Source organism: Lygodium microphyllum, chromosome 18, assembly GCF_053477565.2.
Source record: "Lygodium microphyllum isolate KBCC chromosome 18, Lygodium_microphyllum_v1.1.10, whole genome shotgun sequence".
NCBI classification, from domain to species: Eukaryota; Viridiplantae; Streptophyta; class Polypodiopsida; order Schizaeales; family Lygodiaceae; genus Lygodium; species Lygodium microphyllum.
The window spans coordinates 56,579,517-56,599,935 of record NC_141152.1 but is presented as its reverse complement, the minus strand read 5'-3'; the positions used below and the strand labels follow the sequence as shown (position 1 = coordinate 56,599,935).

General features: G+C 40.0%; 1 protein-coding gene across 1 annotated transcript in view; it reads right to left on the bottom strand.

Annotated features, from left to right (window-relative positions):
• LOC148020910 (glycosyltransferase family protein) overlaps positions 1 to 17,753 on the bottom strand; it is a 40,454-nt gene extending 22,701 nt beyond the window's left edge. Inside the window, exons 1-6 of the mRNA XM_087698719.1 lie at positions 17,598 to 17,753; positions 17,437 to 17,513; positions 4,087 to 4,162; positions 3,804 to 3,876; positions 3,676 to 3,727; positions 3,501 to 3,562 (exon numbers count right to left, since the gene is read on the bottom strand). Of these exons, the coding sequence (XP_087554845.1) occupies positions 3,501 to 3,562; positions 3,676 to 3,727; positions 3,804 to 3,876; positions 4,087 to 4,162; positions 17,437 to 17,513; positions 17,598 to 17,719 (462 nt within the window). The 5' untranslated portion in view covers positions 17,720 to 17,753. The remainder of the gene's footprint in view (positions 1 to 3,500; positions 3,563 to 3,675; positions 3,728 to 3,803; positions 3,877 to 4,086; positions 4,163 to 17,436; positions 17,514 to 17,597) is intronic.
• Positions 17,754 to 20,419: the final 2,666 nt, after the last annotated feature.

Below are 20,419 nucleotides of genomic sequence, written 5' to 3'. Positions count from 1 at the left end.
CAATAGCTTGTGTCATGTCCTAGATCCACATCGTTTAACATGGTATCAGAGCCCAGTTGGGCATGGCACAGCTCATACTCTAAATCTCTAGTCTCCCTTCACCTCTGGTGATCTCTAACCAGCCCACATTCAGCTCATATCTTCAGTTTCAACTCCAAATCTCAGTTGGACCTTGTGGCAGCCATAGCCAGACTACACCTACCCACCTTGGAGCCCTTGGATCTCTCTCTACGGGCCATATCTTCAAGTGATTCCTTCTGGAGATATCTTCCCTTGCTCAAGACGCTTCATCCTAGCACTTCAATCGACGACATTACTGCTTCCTAGCTCCAGCATTACACAAATCGAAACGCGCTGTCCTGTCTGCGCCTGTCCACGGTCATACTGCTGACGCCAATCGTACAGTCCGCAATCGACCCTGTGAGCATAGGGCTTTTGAAGCTCACTATGCAAGCCTACTCCCCATACAATATCTTGGGCAATGGTCAACTCATTGAGCTGCATGAACTGAAAGAACAGTCGGCTGTCTGAAACCCTAGAGGAAGCCATATCCAGAAATTTGAAAAGCTTGGCAACCTTGTTCCTTTTCTCATTACCATCATCAACAGTGATTTTAATCACTGAGGAATACTCTCTGAAGATCATTACTAGTCTGGATGTGTCCAAGGAAGCTCAGAAGCCATCCACGAAGTTCTTGAGAGAAAGCAGATCAAGTACCGACTAGTATCCATTAACACTCAACTAGTGTCAATTTGACACTGATTCTCTTGTGTCTCTTGACACATTAAAACACAATCTTTTGCTGGTTAACTGAAGTTTAGCAACATGGGAGAGATTGAGCAAACAGCTAAATTCAACGGTGAAGGATTTCATGCCTGGAAGGAAAAGACCATGTATCACCTGATGCGAAAGGACTTATGGGACCTGTTTAAAGATGATGCAGATAACAAGAAAGATGATGAAGACGGGTTTGTTAAAGAAGACCAGTTCAAATCCAAAGAATGCAAGAAGATGAATAATAAGGCACTAGGCATCATTGCCTGGGGATTAAGTGATGATGTGTTACATCGTATATCTGGCATTAGAAATGCTAGAACCGCCTGGGAGGAACTTGATAAAATGTTTGGTACTCAAGCAAAGAATTCAAAGGTAAAACTTCTCATGCAGTTTTATAAACTGGATATCAAAGACAGTGCTTCTATGACCATACACATTAATAAGTTTAAGAGTTTAAAAACTCAGCTTGCATCTCTTAAAAAGAATATTGAGGAAGATGAAGCAATAGCCGTACTGCTTGCAAGTGTAAACAAGGATTCATATGAAAATCTTGTGTCCACTTTGAGTAATGTTCCAAGCCTCACACTTAAAGATATTGAGCACTCGCTACTCGATGAAGAAGGCAAAGTAAAAAACAAGAATGCAAAAGACAATGTCTCATCATCAAGGGACAATCTTTTATACACCAAAGGAGCTGCTGGACCTAAAGGAAGAGGTTGAGGATTCATCAACAACAACAACAAGGATCGGATTACGTATCACTATTGCGGTAAGACTGGCCATGTAGCCAGTGAATGTTTCCACAAGAAAAAGCCCAACAATTACCAAGTAATCATCACCAGAACCAATTCATGGAAGAAGAAGAAGAAGAATATGCTTCCGCTACCATCAACAACTCTGACAGATTGTTTTGAAGAACTTTCATTGTATCTTTCATATGTTTTTCCCATAGTGGATCTTTCTTTTCCTTAGTGGATTTGATTTGTAAAACCCTTGCCAAGATGTAAAGTCTCAAGCTTTAACTTGACTAGGCTGCCTATGAGCTAGTCTTCCAGGCCATGTTATCATGTAGGGGGGGCAAAAGCCAGCAAGTGTAGGGACTCATCATTTGAGGGGGGGTGTTGAGAAATAGACAAATGATGTATGCTCCAAGAGGAGCTGTCCTGAATCCCATATGCACAGTGAGATGAGTGGAACAACTCAAAGCCTATAAAGCATTGTACTTGACTATGAAATGAACACAATATCATGATGCTTTGTACTTTCAGTTAAGTGTCTGTCATTGTCAATTCTACACGAGATTGTGTTTATGAGTCCAAGCTAATCTATCTTGGAACCTAATTCACTTGTGTAATAGTTTATCTCTACTTGTCCATGTCATTATGAACTTGGTTTACATCTTTGATCCACCATAGCTTGTGTCATGTCCTAGATCCACATCGTTTAACATCTCTCTCTCTCTCTCTCTCTCTCTCTCTCTCTCTCTCTCTCTCTATATATATATATATATATATATATATGTATATGTATATGTATATGTATATGTATATGTATATGTATATGTATATTTCCAACAGTGAGTAGCTTGTTCTTGTGTATCTACTGTCCAACACTTGTAATTCAGTTCTGTCTAACCAGTTTTTGACAAAAGTGTTGTTAAAAGCGATAAAGATCTGTCACACAAATCTCTACCAGGTTTCACTATGGAGCTGGTTATCAAGCTCAAGACTTCCTTGAGAGGCAGAGGCACAAAAGAAGGATGCCCACAAAGGAAACTCTTAAGGGACAGCAGCAGAGTCTCAAAGAGTAGGAGGGGAAGTCCCCTAGTTGGGCAGGGACCCCAAAGCTTTGTATGTGCCATGAGACCAGACATATGATCAACAATAGGCCCACCAACAAACAGGATGATGAGAAGAGAACAAAGACTTCCCACACTCCTGCCAAGGCTGTAATGAGCACTGTACAATACAGGTGCATCTTGCTTTTGTTTCTGGACAGACAAAGATCTGAAAAGCAACATAGATAGTGTGCAGTAAGATTATGTCATCTCTATGCACCATAATTATTTCCAGCCTAGGGTTGGGAGGATCTCAACACCTCTGTAACAGTATGTCCTGACGTGAGTGTCCTTTGAATTGTCCAATCATGCAGAGAGATAATAACCTGAATTGTCCTGAGGTGAGTGTCCTTTGAATTGTCAAATCATGCAGAGAGATAAGAACCTGGATCCCCCCACAGTCTAATGTACATCGCTGCCACAAGCAAGGCACCTTGCTCAGGATACCTTTGGAGCTCTGTCCATGGTCACCCCAGATAGTCCTCTGCTGGCTGGAGATGGTACCATTGGTGGAGTCACCGCTGGTGTTGGTGGAGCCCTAAAGACACTGAACCCATGTTTTGCAACAACGGGAAACTCTTGCTCAAATAGCAATCCTCCAGATAGTCTGAATATTGGCAATAAGCTAGATGCAACAATGTTAAATGTCTTTTGTATGTGATAAGTACGGGGGGCACTTGGTCCAGTTTGATTGTTCAGTTCATCAATGTATTGTGAAATGACTCACAAGAACAATCAACGGACAGGGACTAAGGTAACAAAGAAAAGTTGCCTTTAATGTTGTGTTAACTCTAACAAACATGCTTTCCTGAATCTGTTAATATTTGAATGCAATACTTCATCTGTTTTCAACCTATACCACAAAAAATTTGTTAGAGATTCATACCACACTCCTTGAATCATGACGGCACCTTCCCAAACAGAAATCAAATGAATCCTTGTAAAAACCTGCACCATATCAGCCATATTTGATTTGAAGGTAAAAGCCCTTCAAAAGATATCAACAAAACCACCACAGCATCCTCAATCATCCTACTACAAGCAGTGAACTGAAAAATTACCTGCACTAGGATGATGTGCCACCTTCACCTTGCTCGCAAAATCATTGGAAGTCTGGATATCAATGGCTTAAAATTTTAAAAGATACCAGATTTCTAAAGTAAAGAGAACTGCTTGAAAAGCCATATACCTGCTTTGGGCTTAAACAGCAAGAAACACAATATTCATAAGAGTTGCAACATTTGGAAGTTGTGTTACATCCACTGCAATTCAGAAACATTGTAGCAACAGAATACCAAAATTAGTAATAAGTACAATACCACTGAATTGAGGTTTGCTCTAAGCAGTCTCTGCAACATATCTGTGCATCTGTGTCAGTAAAAGCAGAAGTCCAGAATGTATATTTCTTTCCATCTATACAACTACATAAAAAACTGTCCAGCAGGGCTCTAAACTTTAAAGAGAAAACATACTAGCACTGAAACTGCTCTCCTATCCTGGGACAGCATCCACTTGAATAATCAACATTCCTCACACTGCAAATGTAACCTGCATACGTGCAAGGTAGCACGTCTATTAGTAATAGCATTATTCTGGAACGGCAAGGAATCGGCTTAAGTATTGGAAAACTGCCCAATAAGTTGATCATAATGACCATTCACATATTGGATCTCTATGAAAATGTAAGTTTATCAAAACCATCAAACAATTCAATAATGATGATGGACCATGAATAAAGAGACAATCTGTCATGCAGATGCAATGGTTCATAGGAGAAGGCATGTACACAGCAGAAAAGAGGAAGAGAGGATCAAGACAGAGATGGGAGGAAGATGTACAATGGATGGGATGCAAATGTGATGCGAATGGTGAATGTATATACAAGTGGATGCCTATGTCACAGCAAGGAGATCAATCCGCAAACTCCATAGAAATTGCTCTGCAAGGAGAGCCTAGAAGGAGAGAGGGTATGAACCCAAATCTCAAAAAGTTTGGTCTACTTCTGCCATCACATGTGACTCCATGCTGGAAGGAATAGGAGGGCCTAACCACCAAGTCATGGTTGAAACATCCAAGGCCCCAAACTAGGAAGAAAATGTAAATCCTAGGTATCAATAGGTCACATGGCATGGAGATGTCAACCACCCCGAAAAGGTAAAGAGTTGTCAACACAATGTGTTAAGAAACACACAATGAGTAGGGACCCCCTCTAAAGTTGAAGGAATGGGATTTGAAACAACCCCCTAGGATCCAACCTGCACATGCGGCACAACACAAGCCAAACTCGCCATAAAAGGTACTTGATATCAGACTCACCTCCCAACCACAGAGCCAAACGGGGTCACCCCCAAGGCTTGGAGCCAGCAGCACTCCGAGCCACGACTACATCCCAAGGGTTGGCATCCCATACCACCAGCCCACACCCTCTAGGTGAACGGATGTATCAGCCAATGGGCCAAGAGTCCAAGAGTGCTGATCACACAATGAATGTGCTCAATAGAGCCTTGAGTCCTATTTATAGAACTCCACTGCCCTAACCCCAAGGTGCCCTTAGTACATTTGCACTACGTCACCTCAAGTCCATTGTGACCAGCACTACTAGTGCCCATCCGGATGTCCAGGTACGTAACACTTCCCCCCTTATGAATGATTACTATCCTCGGCAATATCCTCAAGAATAAAGTGAGGAAAATGACTCTTCAATGAATCTACCAACTCCCAAGTAGCCTCCGCCTCCAGGCGGTTTTTCCACTTGGCCAAATACTCATGATAAACGGTCTGATGAGATTGTTTAGTCCTAAGGTCAAGAATTGATTCAAGTTGGAGTAGAATGTAACAAGCTGTATTCTCAAGCTGCAAAACTTCCTAAATCGGAACAACCTGCTCACCTTGTCCCAATCATTCTTTCAAACAACTCGTGGAATACAGGATGAACCTAAATTTCTAATGGTAGATCTAACTCATAGGATATGCTACTTATCTTCTTGCAAAAGCTCTGCCCGTCTCCCCATATGGCCATGGAGATCAGGCCGATCAAAAAGGTATTTCAATGAGTGGTGGTCAATCCAAATAATAAACCGGGCGACATACAAATAATGATACCATACTTTATGCACGTGGATGACCGTCAACAATTCCTTCTCTTGGGTGGTTGAAACCAGCCTTCCTTCTCGGATAGGGTGGTTTAACCTAATTAAGCACTTAATTACAGCAATTAGCAAATGAACATAAACTGAAATGCTCACTTTACCTTCATAAACTTGGACAGCGGACACCCTATTGGCCCCAAAACTAACGCCCCTTTCGGTATTTCTTTAATTTCAATTGTTGATGGATAAATTACAAGCCGAGATTTCACAATCTCCTTGGCTGATGCAAAAGCCCCTTGTTGTTCCAATAATCAGCAAAGCATTCGGGCAAATTTGTTTTTAGCCTCATTTTGTGCATGTAATCAGCTGAAATGTATCTTCTGATTCGTAGCTCTGATGACAAATTTGATGGCACCAACAGCTTCAAAAGGGGAGTAAAACACCAGCTCAACGGCTCAGCTGGCGAGCCCTCCTTTCCTACCGCCACCTCTCTTGAGGTGGAAGAGAAAACCTGCTGCCCCCTGTCCTGTCGTGGGGCGCGATTAGTCGTCATCGCCTCTCAGAGTTAAGTCTATCATCTCCTCTCCCTCCACCAAGCTCCGAATGGCTGCCATTCAACTTCCACCACCCTCCAACAGCCTTCTCCCTAGTTACATAGGAAAGTTTTGCCAAGTGGCAACCTTCCTAATGCATTTTCAGTCATTAAATTAATTTTCAGAATTAATTAATCCTGAAAATTAATTTCAGCCCTTTTGACCCTACCCAAAATTAAACATGCCCATCTGGAATGAAATTCGCTACGCCATTTGCAACTTGGAGTGGTTCCCAACCTCTGTTGACCCTTAGACTAGCATTAATTAATTAATTAATGCTAGTCCTTAGTGTCACCACTAACACTTAATGACCAAACAATTGTCCTAGGGTCCAACCTGGCACCAACTGACCACCAAAACCCAGTTGGCATAACTTAACACAATTTTTGCCTTTAACACCCACTGCATCCTTGGCGTCCTTGGCCCGTTCCCATGAAATAATTGCCATGTGCATCACATGTGTTAAACAACCTTGCACATTTGATGAGTAACTTAATTAAATGTTACTAGTAAGATTAAAGCATCTCAAAATTTCACGTCCCTATGACAGTAGTAATAGGTATAGCGTGTTTGGGCATCAACAAGCTTACAGCTCTCAACGGCAATAGGTTGGCCATCTTGATAAAGGATAGCACCAAGAGCATAATCACTCACATCCGTATGAATCTCAAAAGGTTTATTCGGATTGATAATCTACAACATCAGTGCAATGGTAACAAGCCGGTTTAATGTTTGAAAACATTGATCGAGCTCACAAGTCCAAATAACAGGTGGACTAACGTGCTGCTTATTGCTTCGGATACCCTTAAGCAAACATATCAAGGATTCAGCAATACAAGCATAGTCCTTAATGAATTTTTTAAAAAACTCTATAAAACCTAAAAAAGATTTTACTTGCCTAATGGTTATAGGAATAGGCCAATCAAGCCTCGTACTTTGTCGGGATCAATTCGAATGCCATCAATTGAGATGATGTGGCTAAGATGTAACAACTCCGTGTGAAAAAAATTGCACTTGGATAGTTTAGCAAACAATTGTTCTTGTCTTAAAAGACGTGAGACAATATCCAAGCATTTGATATACTCCTCCAATCACTTGGTATAAATAAGGATGTCGCTGAGGAAAACGACTATCTACTTTCCTAGATACAGACAAAATAAATCATTCATCATCTGTTGAAAAGTTATAAGAGCATTGGTTAATCCAAACGATTGAACCAAAAACTGAGTGTCCATACCGCGTCCAAAGCCCAATTTTTGAGACATCCTCCGAAGTTGTCCGTATCTGATGGTATCTGGACCTTAAATCGATTTCGATGAAATAGTATATACCACAAACTTGGTCTATAAGATCATCCATCCTTGGCAATGGATATTTATTCTTGATGGTTACTTTATTAAGATCCTTGTAATCGACACAAAAGCGCATCGTGTCATTCCTTTTTTTGGCGAGAAGGACAGGTGTGTCCCATGGGAATTTACTCACCTCATTATAACCCTTAGTCAAATAGTCCTGAAGTTGCCTAGCTATCTTGTCCTCCTCTTTTGGGCTAAACCTATAAGGTTCTCGAGAGACAAGATGGCTACCAAGTAAAGTTTCAATATCATGGTCTAAGGTTCCACATGACCGTAAAAGTCCATCAAGTAACTCAAACAGAAAAACATCAGCATACTCATGTAGTATCAGATATTTATTCTTGATGATTACTTTATTAAGACCCTTGTAATCGACACAAAAGTGCATCGTGCCATTCTTCTTTTTGGCGAGAAGGACAGGTGTGCCCCATCGGGATTTGCTCACCTCATTATAATCCTTAGTCAAATAGTCTTGAAGTTACCTAGCTATCTCGTCCTCCTCTTTCGGGCTAAACCTATAAGGTTCCCGAGAGACAAAATGGCTACCAAGTAAAGTTTCAATACCATCGTCTAAGGTTCCACAAGACGGTAGAAGTCCATCAAGTAACTCAGAAAAAAAACATCAGCATACTCTTGTAGTATCAGATCCAAATACTTATGTACATTTGAACTTATATTAAGATTATTATTTTAAAAAACCAAATTACATCGATTATCAAATGATTGAACTTTTTTAAGAAAACAAATGTAATTAGTAACACTTGGATTGGAAAAACATTGAAAAAACTCTATTGTTAAAATCATATATACATACATTATTTTCTATGATTCCAAAGGGTAAACAACCCTCAATCATATAGAAACGACCATTAAATTGAAAAAAAAGTACATGATTTTTATAATCAATATACAAGGAGATATATTTTTCAAAGAACAATGGCATGCTAAGAATGACATCCATATGGTCAAGGCTCATAAGTTAGAAATCCATGATCTAATGGTAATGTTGAATCGAAAGATCCAGCCACTCGATCCTAGCAATCCACCATAGGGGCCTCCACACACCAGACACGATAAACTCCGTCAGCAGCAGATACCATGTGGAGTCGCAAAATATATATCAATCAAGAAGAAATAAAATTATGAATAGAACCATTATAAAACTAAACTGTAACAACCTAACCATTTATAATCATTAGTCACAAAACGTTTCCGAAAAACGGATTAAAAATTAGTCCAAGTTGCCAGCTTAAGAGGTAAGCCCACCCACCAAGCATACGCCTTCCCTTGTAATGTGATTTGTATTTGCCCAATGCCTTGAGCATCATCCAACTAATATAAATCAAAATATGCCATCCATTTAGCCAGTCATGAGTCGATGTTAATCTCATCACATTCCTTTCCCCTTTAAAGGGATCAAGTTGGAATTGAAGAGACAATGTCCTCATGATTGCGAGCACAAACGGAAAATGGAGAGTGCTAAGCTCAACTAATTGGCACTACAATGGACGAATCTCCTTCGGACTTGAAGGAAGAAGAAGCTTTAGGATGCTACACATGCATGTGTTTGAGGTCGAGAGAAGCCGGGACGGATATCCTCCATGTGGTAAGATTCTGCAAGAATGGGTGCATCAAAGAGAGAGAGTCTATGAGAAGGCAATAGAGAGATGATTTTTTGAAGCTTAAGAAATGCAAGAGAGAGGAGTAAGAGAAGCAAGGACAGTCTACTTTAAATGTAGCATTGAATCATCCGTTTTTTCTTCTTGGGTGGGCAATCCAACAAGGAAAGACTTTTTGTCAAGCAGTAGGTTATAGCTACGTTTTTTGAAAAGAAACAAAGATAAAATAAACTAAAGCTCATTCTTTCCAGAAAAAGAAAAATAAAACGTGGATAAAAAAGGATATTTCTACGCTTCACAAGCATGAGCTAAATCCTCCATATTTTAACCCCCCCCCCCCCCAAAAAAAGGGAATCAACTTCAAAATGAATTGACGTGGCGATTGGAAGTCAAACCCCCCTCTAGCACCGTCTTAAAACATTTCAATCAGGCATTTCCTGCCATCCGTGTGACAAGTCCAACCTAGGTCGTGATGACCTAGAGAGTCGAAATGTTGTTTCCTGTGAAGACCGTCTTCCACTTTCCCTCTCCCATTAACGAGACGACATGCTTCTACCGTCCGTCACTCCCCCACAAGCCAGCAAGATAGGAGATGGAACACCCGTCAGACATCCAATCAATCAAAATCTTTCTCTTTCTCCCCACTCTATCCATCAATAAAATTTCTCTATCCTCAATAGGCAGAAATTCAATTTCTCTCTATCCTTCACAAACACAAATCATACACTTCTTTCTCTCTCCAAGATTACTTAACCACCACAATTATAGCATTTCTCTCTCCCCGATTATGTTCATAAACATTCTCCCTTTTCAACAATAAAATTAATCATAATGCTTGCCAAATTAATGAAAATAATGTTAACACTAGAATCAATAATAACATTAGCATAAACATTAAATGTTAAGCAATATAGCATTTAATGTTGCACTAACATTAAAATTAATGACAGCATTGATATTAAATATTAAATTAACAAAATTTAATGTCGATCAAAATTTTTTATGCTTATTCAGGACACTAGGCTTCAGTTCCCTGCTATAACCCAAGAGTGGCAGTTCCCCAGACTCCAGTCGTTGAGACTACCAAAAGTCCTTGCACACATGGATCAGATGAACACTTAATCATGCTAAATAACTCATACTGATACAATGGAGCAAAGCTTTGAGATGATTGCACCATCCTAACTAATCAGATGGCAAAACCTGTAGGCAATCTGCATAGTGAAAGAAGCGAAACACACACCTCCAGGCAGTAGGATATCGAGATAAATGTTGAGTCGTGAAAGATAGCTATAGAGGGAGTAGAACGCACTCCTCAAGTGCCATCGGAGAGAAGGAAGAAGATAACCAGCAACCACCACGCTCCAAAGCGAAAAGAACAGCAAGCGGCCTGCCTTTGGCTGAAACGCAGCTATAGAGGATCCAACAGCTGCAAAATGCAGCACACTAGAGTTACTTGTCGAGAGACAGTCACACGGATGCCAAAAAGGTTATGGACAGCAAAATGCAAATCCTGGCTGGTGGGAAAGGTCTGATGATGCCAATCAGACTAAAGACATGGAACAGTTGGATGGCAGCATCTGCACTGTAAACACAGCCTGATAATGGTGAAATAGGGCACCAAGCAGCAAACAGCTACACAAGATCATCCAAGAACTGAGATGTCCTCTGATTAGGGGTCTAGACAGCAGTGGAGAGGCTGCGCAATAGAGTGGAGACTGATGGAAGAGAGTAATACGTTGGAGAGTCAATGAATGAATGTGGATAATGAAGAGAATTTATGCCCTGTTTAGAGGCACTCGTACTCTTGGGTGGTGCCCCAAAAGGTGCACACCCAGCCCTATTTGGGGTTGTAAGTGTGAAACCAAGATGAATTAATGAAAATAAATGAACTTAATGAATGGGTTTCTCAACAAGAAGGGCTAGCGTGCACACGAAATTGGCCACCACATAATGATGATGCCACTTGAAACCAGCCTTCCTCCTCAGATAGGGTGGTAAATAACCTGATTAAGCAACAAATTCACAAAACTGAAATGCACACTTTACCATATAATCTTGGACATTGGATACCTTGTTGGCCCCAAAATTGGTGCCCCTTTTGGTATTTATTTAACTTAATTGAAGAAGAAGTTGATGTACAATGGGATTCTCCCAATCCCTTTCGGTATTCCAACTCCCCTTGCTGTCGAAAATGACCAGGAAGTCTTGAATCTAATTTGCCTCTTCATTTGGGCAGTCAATTGGCCTTCACCTACTTCAATGAAGATGGAAAATGCCCCAAATTCATTGATTTGCTGGTCCCTCCCCCTCAATTTGTCTGAAAACAGCTTCAGCCCTATTGAATCCAAGTCATGGAGCTTCCAATTTCTGACAGGCTTCCCAAGGCTATTGCTAAACCCTAATTTCTGTTGCAGACTAGGGTTTACAGCAAAGAAATCTGAAATTTCTCAGCCTCTGGTGATCTCAATGCTGTAATCTTTGGAGCAACACTATAGAAAGGCTAGGAGATGAGAGAGAATGCTGAGGAAAGAGAAAATTCAGACTTTCTTCGCCACGAACTGAAGAAAATCTGTCATTTACTTCTATTGCCCTGTCTCAACAACTTGTAGATGCAAAGAACTCAAGAAAATCAGTCATTTACTGTTGCTGCCCTGTCTCAACGGCTTATAGATGTTGTCACCAGCTGTTGATTGGTCTTCTCCTACCCCTGCTTGCCTCAAAAGTTTCTTCAATGGCTGCAAATCATACCAGCAACATCTCCTCCCTCTCTCTTGCAAGCTGCTTTGCATGGACTCTATGCAACCCAAGTAGAAAAGGAGAATTTTATAAAAGCACTTGAAAACGTTGATTGTTACGTTACACAACAAATCCCTCTAATTGTTGCATATAGATATCCTTATATAAATCTCTATGCAAAAAAGTCATCTTAATATCCATTTTTATTCCATATCCTCCTTGGCAACTAATGAAAGCATTGTATGAAAAATAGTCATCTTGAATTTTTTTTATAAGATCTCATCAAAGTTTATTCCCTTCTCTTGCTTAAAGCCCAACCTCTAAAGATATTTTTTAGTCTTGCATGGGCATTTTTTATAAGTAGCAACCTTCCCAAATGGTTTTTCCAACATTATCCATAATTAAATATTAATTTTCAATCTTTAAATACTGAAAATTAATCTAATAATTATTTCAGTGTCCTGAAAAAAAATCTGACTGACCAATAATTAAATTGGCTAGGCAACTTCCATTTTTTAGTGTCTTTGCGCCATCTTTGACCATCAGATTGGCGTTAAGTATCATTAAACGTCACTTCTCTAGTGTCATGAACTGACACTTATGGCCAAATGAATGACCTAGGCCAACAACTGGCACCAAATACCACCAAGTACCTGTGTGACATAACTTATAGCAACTTTCGCCTTTAACATCCCGTGATTTCCTCGAGTCTCGGGCTCGTAAAATTACTCTAGCCCCAATTACACCTCACATGTGCAACATTTACTTAACCATGTGATTAAAAATGAATCCATATATTAAGTGAGATTCCAAAAAATACATGTCCTCATGACACCACCCAAATTGCCACATGGCAAAACAAATGGAATGTGTCCCCCAAATCAAGCTAGAAACAATGCAAATAAGCTGAGAAATGCAATAAATGATAGAATCTAATGCATAGACACGCAAAAAGCTTGTTGGAAGTTCTCCATCTCCATCAAACTAACAAAATTCAAAAGCAAGTGATGACAAAATAACACACATACTACTAACACCCCCTCTCAGATCTTGGGAAAAGTGGAAGACCAAGGAGATGCATATGATGAGAATAGAAGGCAATGGAAGGGCTCTGCAACATTGTCCTTTGTAGGACAAGCATTAACTCTCACCATCCAAGATGCACTCTCAAAAATAATGATATTCAATCTCAATGTATTTTGTGCGGGCATGAAAAACCGAGTTCTTCGCAATGGCATGACACTCTAATTATCGACCTGAACAAGAGTAGGTCCCACTTGTGGAAATCCAATGTTTGCTAGCATCGACTAAAGCTAGACTGTCTCCTGAGGAATGGAGCACAGTACATGGTACTCTACCTCATACGAAGAAATGGCAATAGCAGGCCACTTCTTGTTGAAACCAGGCCTCCTCCTTGCCAATGGTACATGACCTAATTTTCCACAAATTACAGCATGCAATAAATACACAAATCTAAAAATGCACATTTTACCACTTAATCATAGAGAGTCGACACTAAATTGGCCCCAAGAACTGGCACCCCTTGCAGTATTTCTTTATCTTGTATTACTAGAAGGTTGAAGTACATTGAGACACATGTTGATCTCCTTCAATCTTCAATATGATGGCTGTCAAAAGTGACTAGCACTTCATACAATCAATTTTCCCCTTGATTGTCCTAAAATCTGGGCACAATTTGGGTCTTCGATCTCTCACATGCAAGCCACAATGAATTGAGAATGGGCTACCTCTCGGATCAACTACAAATTTCTTGATCTCAAGGTGGTTGTGATGCCTATTGCAAATTAGGGTTTTAGCAACAATTCCTACAATTGCTATTCACCAAAAGCTGGAATATGCTGAAAATTACTGAGGGAGTGTCAAATAATGAGAGAGAAAATCAGATGAAAGGCAACGGTAGCTCTAATGGGGATAAAACTATAGTGCAAGTGAAAAGCCCTCCTCTTCTATTGCCACCTCTCACTAAGACAAAGATGAAAGCCTGCTACCCCTACCTTGTCATGCTCCACAATTAGTTGTTACCCGTCTTAGAGCTCATTTGGCAGCTGCTAAAACCAACATCAATATCTAAAGACATGCTTGCTATTGCACTCAGCTGATCACAAATTCAGCAAAATGCAATCACACTGGCTTACACACAAGTGTCTCAAGCTCACCTACTCTAAGGAGTTAAAATGGTATCATAGCAATGGAACCTTGAGACCAGCCTTCCTTCTCGGATAGGGTGGCAAATAACCTGATTGAAATTATAGCAAGAAATAAATTCACATAAAACTGAAATACAAATGTTACCAATCAATCTTGGACAACGGACATCTTGTTGACCCCAAAAACACGTGTCCCTTACAACATTTCTTTAACTTGTATTGCTATAGATTGAAGTACATTGAGATCTAGCTTGATCTCCTTCAATCTTCAACAAATCTTGTTATCCATAGCAACCAACAAGCCTTTAAACCAATTTTTCCCTTGGTTGGGGATTGGCCTTCAATTTGCATCTTGGTAGACAAATTCTGCCCCAAACTTAATATTAGCTGGTTGGCCTCTCAAAATCCTCTAAAATCCCCAAATTTCAGCTGTTGAATTTCAAGTACTAGGTGTGAAGATTAGCTAGGGTTTGCACTGAGAACACATAGAATGTACAAACATGACTAAAACACAATAACTCACAAAATAACACAAAATGCAAAACTCAAGAACAAAAAAACCCAAACACAATTATAGGAAGAAAGAGAACTCTAAAGTGAATGAATCAAAGTTGTAAATGAAGGAAACAACGTACAGAGTACGGAAAGGCAGAGCAATGACTATCCACCAAAGACAGATCTTGAGTGCTATAACCACCAATTGGAGCAAAGAGAGAGCTGAATGTGAAAGGTCAGCAAGCTAATCACCAAAACACAGTAGTCTAGAGGCTGAAATCGAGTAATTGCAATAGTGTACCACCCAAACAAGGCTGAAAACTCATCACCAAGGTTGTAAACAGCAGGGGCACTAGCTAAAAAGGTCAATCAAAGGATGTATGGGCATGCATTGTCATAAACACAAGCTGGCTGAAGCAGAGAATGATGCTTATCTGCCAGGTGACTAGTTGGGACAACAAACATAGCGGATCTGGGGCAGTAAATGCAGTCGCCAAAAGCTGGAAACTATCGCCAACACTAATGGTCTGGACAAGTGCCAGGTGGAGGGGCTGCAGTCAATGATGGCTAGGCAACACATGATGATGGGCTACACATTGGAAACAAGGCATCAACAATAGCAAACAGGGTGAGGACTAATAGCCAACAAAACAAAGATAAGCGACTAATGGGCAGCCTGTCTATTTATAAATGTAGAAGGATCCTCTTAAATTAGGGTTTTGCTTATGGGACACAGAAACACTCTAGGACCATGAACTATTTAATGAAACTTTTGGTAATTTACATGTTTTGGGGCTGTTTTAAAGGGCTAATCTATTTGTAATACATTTTTAGCTCAACACCCCCTCTTAGTCCCAAAACTGGAACTCAAAAGGGACTGGAAGAAAAGCTCAAGCCCATTTTTACCCCAAGGCACCCCACCCCAAAATAGTCAAGGCATTAGACAAAGGGTGCATGTCGGCTACCCAATGGCCTACCAAGACCACAGAGGCGATGGTTATCTTACCAAGGGAGCCCAAGTAATCACCCCAAAGAGGCCAAGGCATCGAACAAAGTGTGCTTGTTGGCTACCCAATGGCCTACCAAGACTTGCAAAGGCGGATGAAACCACATTGAACCCTTCCTCCTTTTTTTTTGGAGAAGATATCGTTTATGGCCTATCAATTAACTGTGCCCCAAGGGGAGAATGAGAAGGGATGGGTAGATCCAATACATCACAAAACAAACAAGCTATCCTGAATACTTGAAGGTATCAATGACCGAGGGAAAAGAAAAAAGTAGGTGTGGTGGTAAGGTGGTGAAAGAACTGCCAGTGGAAACAACTCAGGATCTACTCAAGGGTGCTTTGCAAAATGAGATGCAAGAGAAATGCTACGTGACAAGAATGCACATGCAACACGTGGCACGTGGACCATGTCCCTCATGTATCTCGCACAAAACCAAGCTCTCTACAGTAGTCACAGGATGCTCTTTAGAAGAGCATTGGCTCTAATATCATGTGAAGATAAGCTAGGGTTTGCACTAAGAAACCACAGAATGTACGAACACGACTAAAACACAATAACACAAAAAGTCTAAACGCAAAACATAAGATGCAAAAACACAAACACGAATAGAGGAAGAAAGAGAACTCTAGAGTGAATAAATCAATGCAGAGTGTTGTAACCATCCGTCAGAGTTGAGAGAGAGCTGAATGTGGAAGGGCAACAAGCTGCTCGCCAAAACACAGCAGTCTGGAGGTTGAAATCTGGTGAACATAGCACTGCATCACCCGAATGTGGAAGGGCAACAAGCTGCTCGCCAAAACACAGCAGTCTGGAGGTTGAAATCTGGTGAACATAGCACTGCATCACCCGAATAAGCCTGGAAAGTGATCACCAAAGCTGTAAACAATAGGGCACCAACTGAAAAGGGTCAGTCGAATGATGTATGGGCCTGCATTGTCATAAACGCAAGTTGGCTGAAGCAGAGGATGATGTTGATCAGCAGGGCGGCCAGCTAGGACAGCAAACATAGCAGATCTGGGCCAGTAAATGTAGTCACCAGCAGCTGGAAACTACAGCCAACAGCAGTGGACAGGCGCTAGGTGGAGGGGCTACAAGCAACTCTCCCGCAGAACAAAGGTATGGTTGCTCCATCAACACCACTATCATGATTCTCGTAATCTTCCCCATATTGAGCTGCACCAAGGGCAGGCTCAAATGACTGCATTGTGGAATGCAATGCATGTGAGCAGCTTTCCAACCAGGTCAATTGACATAGTAGATGCTACCAAGGTCCGGGAAAAGATGGGTTCACTTCATCCTAGAGCCAGTTTTTCAGTTTCAAACAAATGGAGAGTGTTTCTTCAAAAGCATAAACTTCATACTAAAGATGGGTTCACTTCATCCTAGAGCCAGCTTTTCAGCTTAAAACAGATGGAAAGTGTCTCTTCAACAAAAACATGCAATTGTAATAGTAAGTAGTATTATGAGTGTTCTCAACAAGACCCAGATGGACCACACATCATAGATATCCTTCAGAATTCACAACATCCAACAAAATCCTCTCTCATCCAACATTTTGACTCCACTTGCTTGACGAAGATGTTTAATTGATGGTGATTAACATATAGTTTTATAATAAGATCCCAACTTTTCTTTTCTTGGGTCAATTGAGATCGATTATTTGTTTAATATATTTAATTATGAAAAATTCAGACCAATAATTTGTGTAAGACGTTAAATTATGAAAGTTGATTAACATAGGGTTTTGTGGTGATTACCATGCTCATCTGCAAGCAACGATCTCCCCTGCACTGTGTTCCGGCACGAGGGTTTGGGAAGCGGCTGCTCGATCAGCCTAAAAAGGGTTCCCTGAAATTGTATGAGAAGGGTCTGAAGACGCCAAATGAGAAACATTCGATTGAATACGAGAATTACGTACAGACTATCAGTGAATCGGCAACTGCAAGGAAATGGCAGCAAGGAGCACACAAAGATGCTCAGTAGCACACGCCTTAATACAGCTCCCATTCTTGTACCATGATATGATAAACGAGGCAACATAATAGGAGTCGTGGCAAACAAGGTGACCAATAGAAGCCATTATAAAAAAGGTCATTAAGATTACCTTAGGAGAAGTCATGATAAAACATACTGATTAAGGTTACCATAATTAAAGTCCTACTAAACAAGGTGATTAACTTACCATGACAAAAGTTATGATAAATAAGGTGAGGTAATCACAAGGACCATACACAGCCTAGCCTAATATGAAACTACCTAAGGGCCAAGCCAATAGAGTAGTCCCCCCCCCCCCCCCAAACCCCCTCCAAAAATTAATTAATTAATTAAATCACAAATTATAATTTTCAATGTAATCCTAAAATATGATTGCTAGGACTTTTGAAATGCAATCTTTTTCATTGCTTGTCCATTGTCTTCATTTTCTTCTTCTTTCAACAAGCCACTTTAATGCATTTTTAAAATGAAGTATGTCTGATACAACCATGGCCAAACAAGGATCAAAAGAAGTTTGCAACTTCTTTGCATCTCCACAATGCTCTTGATTGGCAAAATCAAAATGAATAACCTCCAAGATTATTTGCAAAGCATGGAATTTCTATCACTCTTTTCATATTGCTACTACCTAGATGAATTTAGCTTTACTTTCTTATATAAGTCTGTTGGAACTAAGTTTTTGGCCTTATCATATGATACCACTATCCTTGATTGGTAGAGAGTGAATAGAAATACCAATTCCTATCAAGATAAATGAGAAATGAATGCAATTACTAGGTCAAAATTTTCAAGGACAATGGAAGGTCAAAGTTCATAGTATAAAGGGTCATAAAAGCAAAATCTAAAAATGGTGTAGCCTAAAACTAAAGGTCAAGGATCTTGATAATGAAATATGAACTTCCAATTGAAATTGACTAATTCAATTTCCATAAGGTAAACCTCATCAAATACGAAATTAAAAAGCAATGGCTAGCCTTGCAAGGCCAAAATACAAACAACTCACACATGATTGTGGCATGTAACAAGAATGGGAATGGTAGAAACACATAGTTATTCCATTGAAATGCCAAAATTTAGGTAGGTTATTTAATCATTCAATATATCATAGAGCAAAATATGTGGCAAGCATTCTTGGATATCTTTATTGTAATTCCATGTATAGGAAGTCACAATCAGCCACGCATTGATACACATGTGAACCAACTACTAATGAGATGTAGAAGCTCATTGTCATATGAATGTAAATTCAATCTTAACTAACTCTATTTCATGCTTTGCAACCATGAAATGGTGTCACTTCATTTCTTACTCTACTTAACGATGCTTGAAAAAATTGTGCTTAGCTCTGAAAAAGCCAAGGAAAACTTGGCATGATTCTGAGGTGCTCCTGAAAGCAAAATTAACATTTTAAAAGAGAGCTCAAGTCTTTCCTTTCAAAAACCTACACATAGTTGCATGGCAAAATATATATATACTAGTGTGGCACTTAAATCCACACTATGTGTACACAAAGACAACTACAAACCTTAGTTTCATATGTGCAATAAGTGTTTTATTGGATATTTATGAAGCTTTTGCTTATGCTTGTATCCAATCTTAGTTCCTTGTAACAACAATCAATGATGCGATATGCTTGTTAGGGGCACAAATCCCCAGACTTGAATTCCAATAGTTGTCTTAGTTTCTTACTTTAATATATGAATATAGTCATTGGAGATCAGCCTATGTAAGTGTGTCCATAAATGTCATGAGACATGTTACCTATATGTTAGGCGTTGATTCTAGTATGCAGGCGGTTGTACTCTAGATTATGAGTCATAAGAATTTGGAATACAGAGAATTGACAACGCCATGTCTTGACAGTCGCTATCTACTGATTGATATAAATATTTGTGCCATATTCTTTGAGTGTTTGAGTCTTTGCCTATGAGTTATGAAATTATAAATGTTTTCGGTTATGGCTATTGGAGTTTGTGCATGAATCATGTTTGTGTTTGTGTTCTATATTCTAGTGCAATCATGTGTTTGTATATTCTATGCTTTGGTTCTAGAAAGCCAGAACACTTTGGCTATCCTGCTAGTGTCTTGGAAATCATTCCTTGATTAAGGTGTAGGCTTGGAATCAGTAGTTATTGGATTGGGTGGCCGGAATGTTGACGGCATTGAGATCGGATCTAGTGCCTTTTATGGGCAAGATTTATGTCAGACAAGTACCCTTATTTATCCAATCCTATCCTTACCAGGAGCCAATCCCCAGAATTCACAGAAGCCCTTGCGAGACAGCAACAAGGGGTTGCAGGGCTAAATTATAGAAGTGGAGTAGAAGGCCTGGGCAAAGAGGTTACAACATTTAGTAATGGGGAGCACGGTTTTGTTACGGAGTGCTAAGATCCCATCTCAGAGGTTTTTGAACTTCAATCCTTTACCACCTCAAAGGAAGCCAACAAAGCAGCACCTAATGAATCCAAATCAAGTTGTTAATCCGAAGGTCCAAGCATCTAAATTTTTAGGCAAGAAAAAGGAAGACCCCAATTGCTATGTGGCACAATTTGAGATGAGGTGGACAGCTAGTGGATTCAACCAAATGTATGGGGATTAGGTTAAGAAGTAATAGTTTGCTGGCATCTTGCAGGAAAAGGCAATGGACTGGTTTACTAGTTATGGTATGGTAGCTTTCAATACGTATGATGCTTTAAAAATAGCATTTTTAGGCACGTTTTGTAAGGACAAAACTCCGGGAGATAT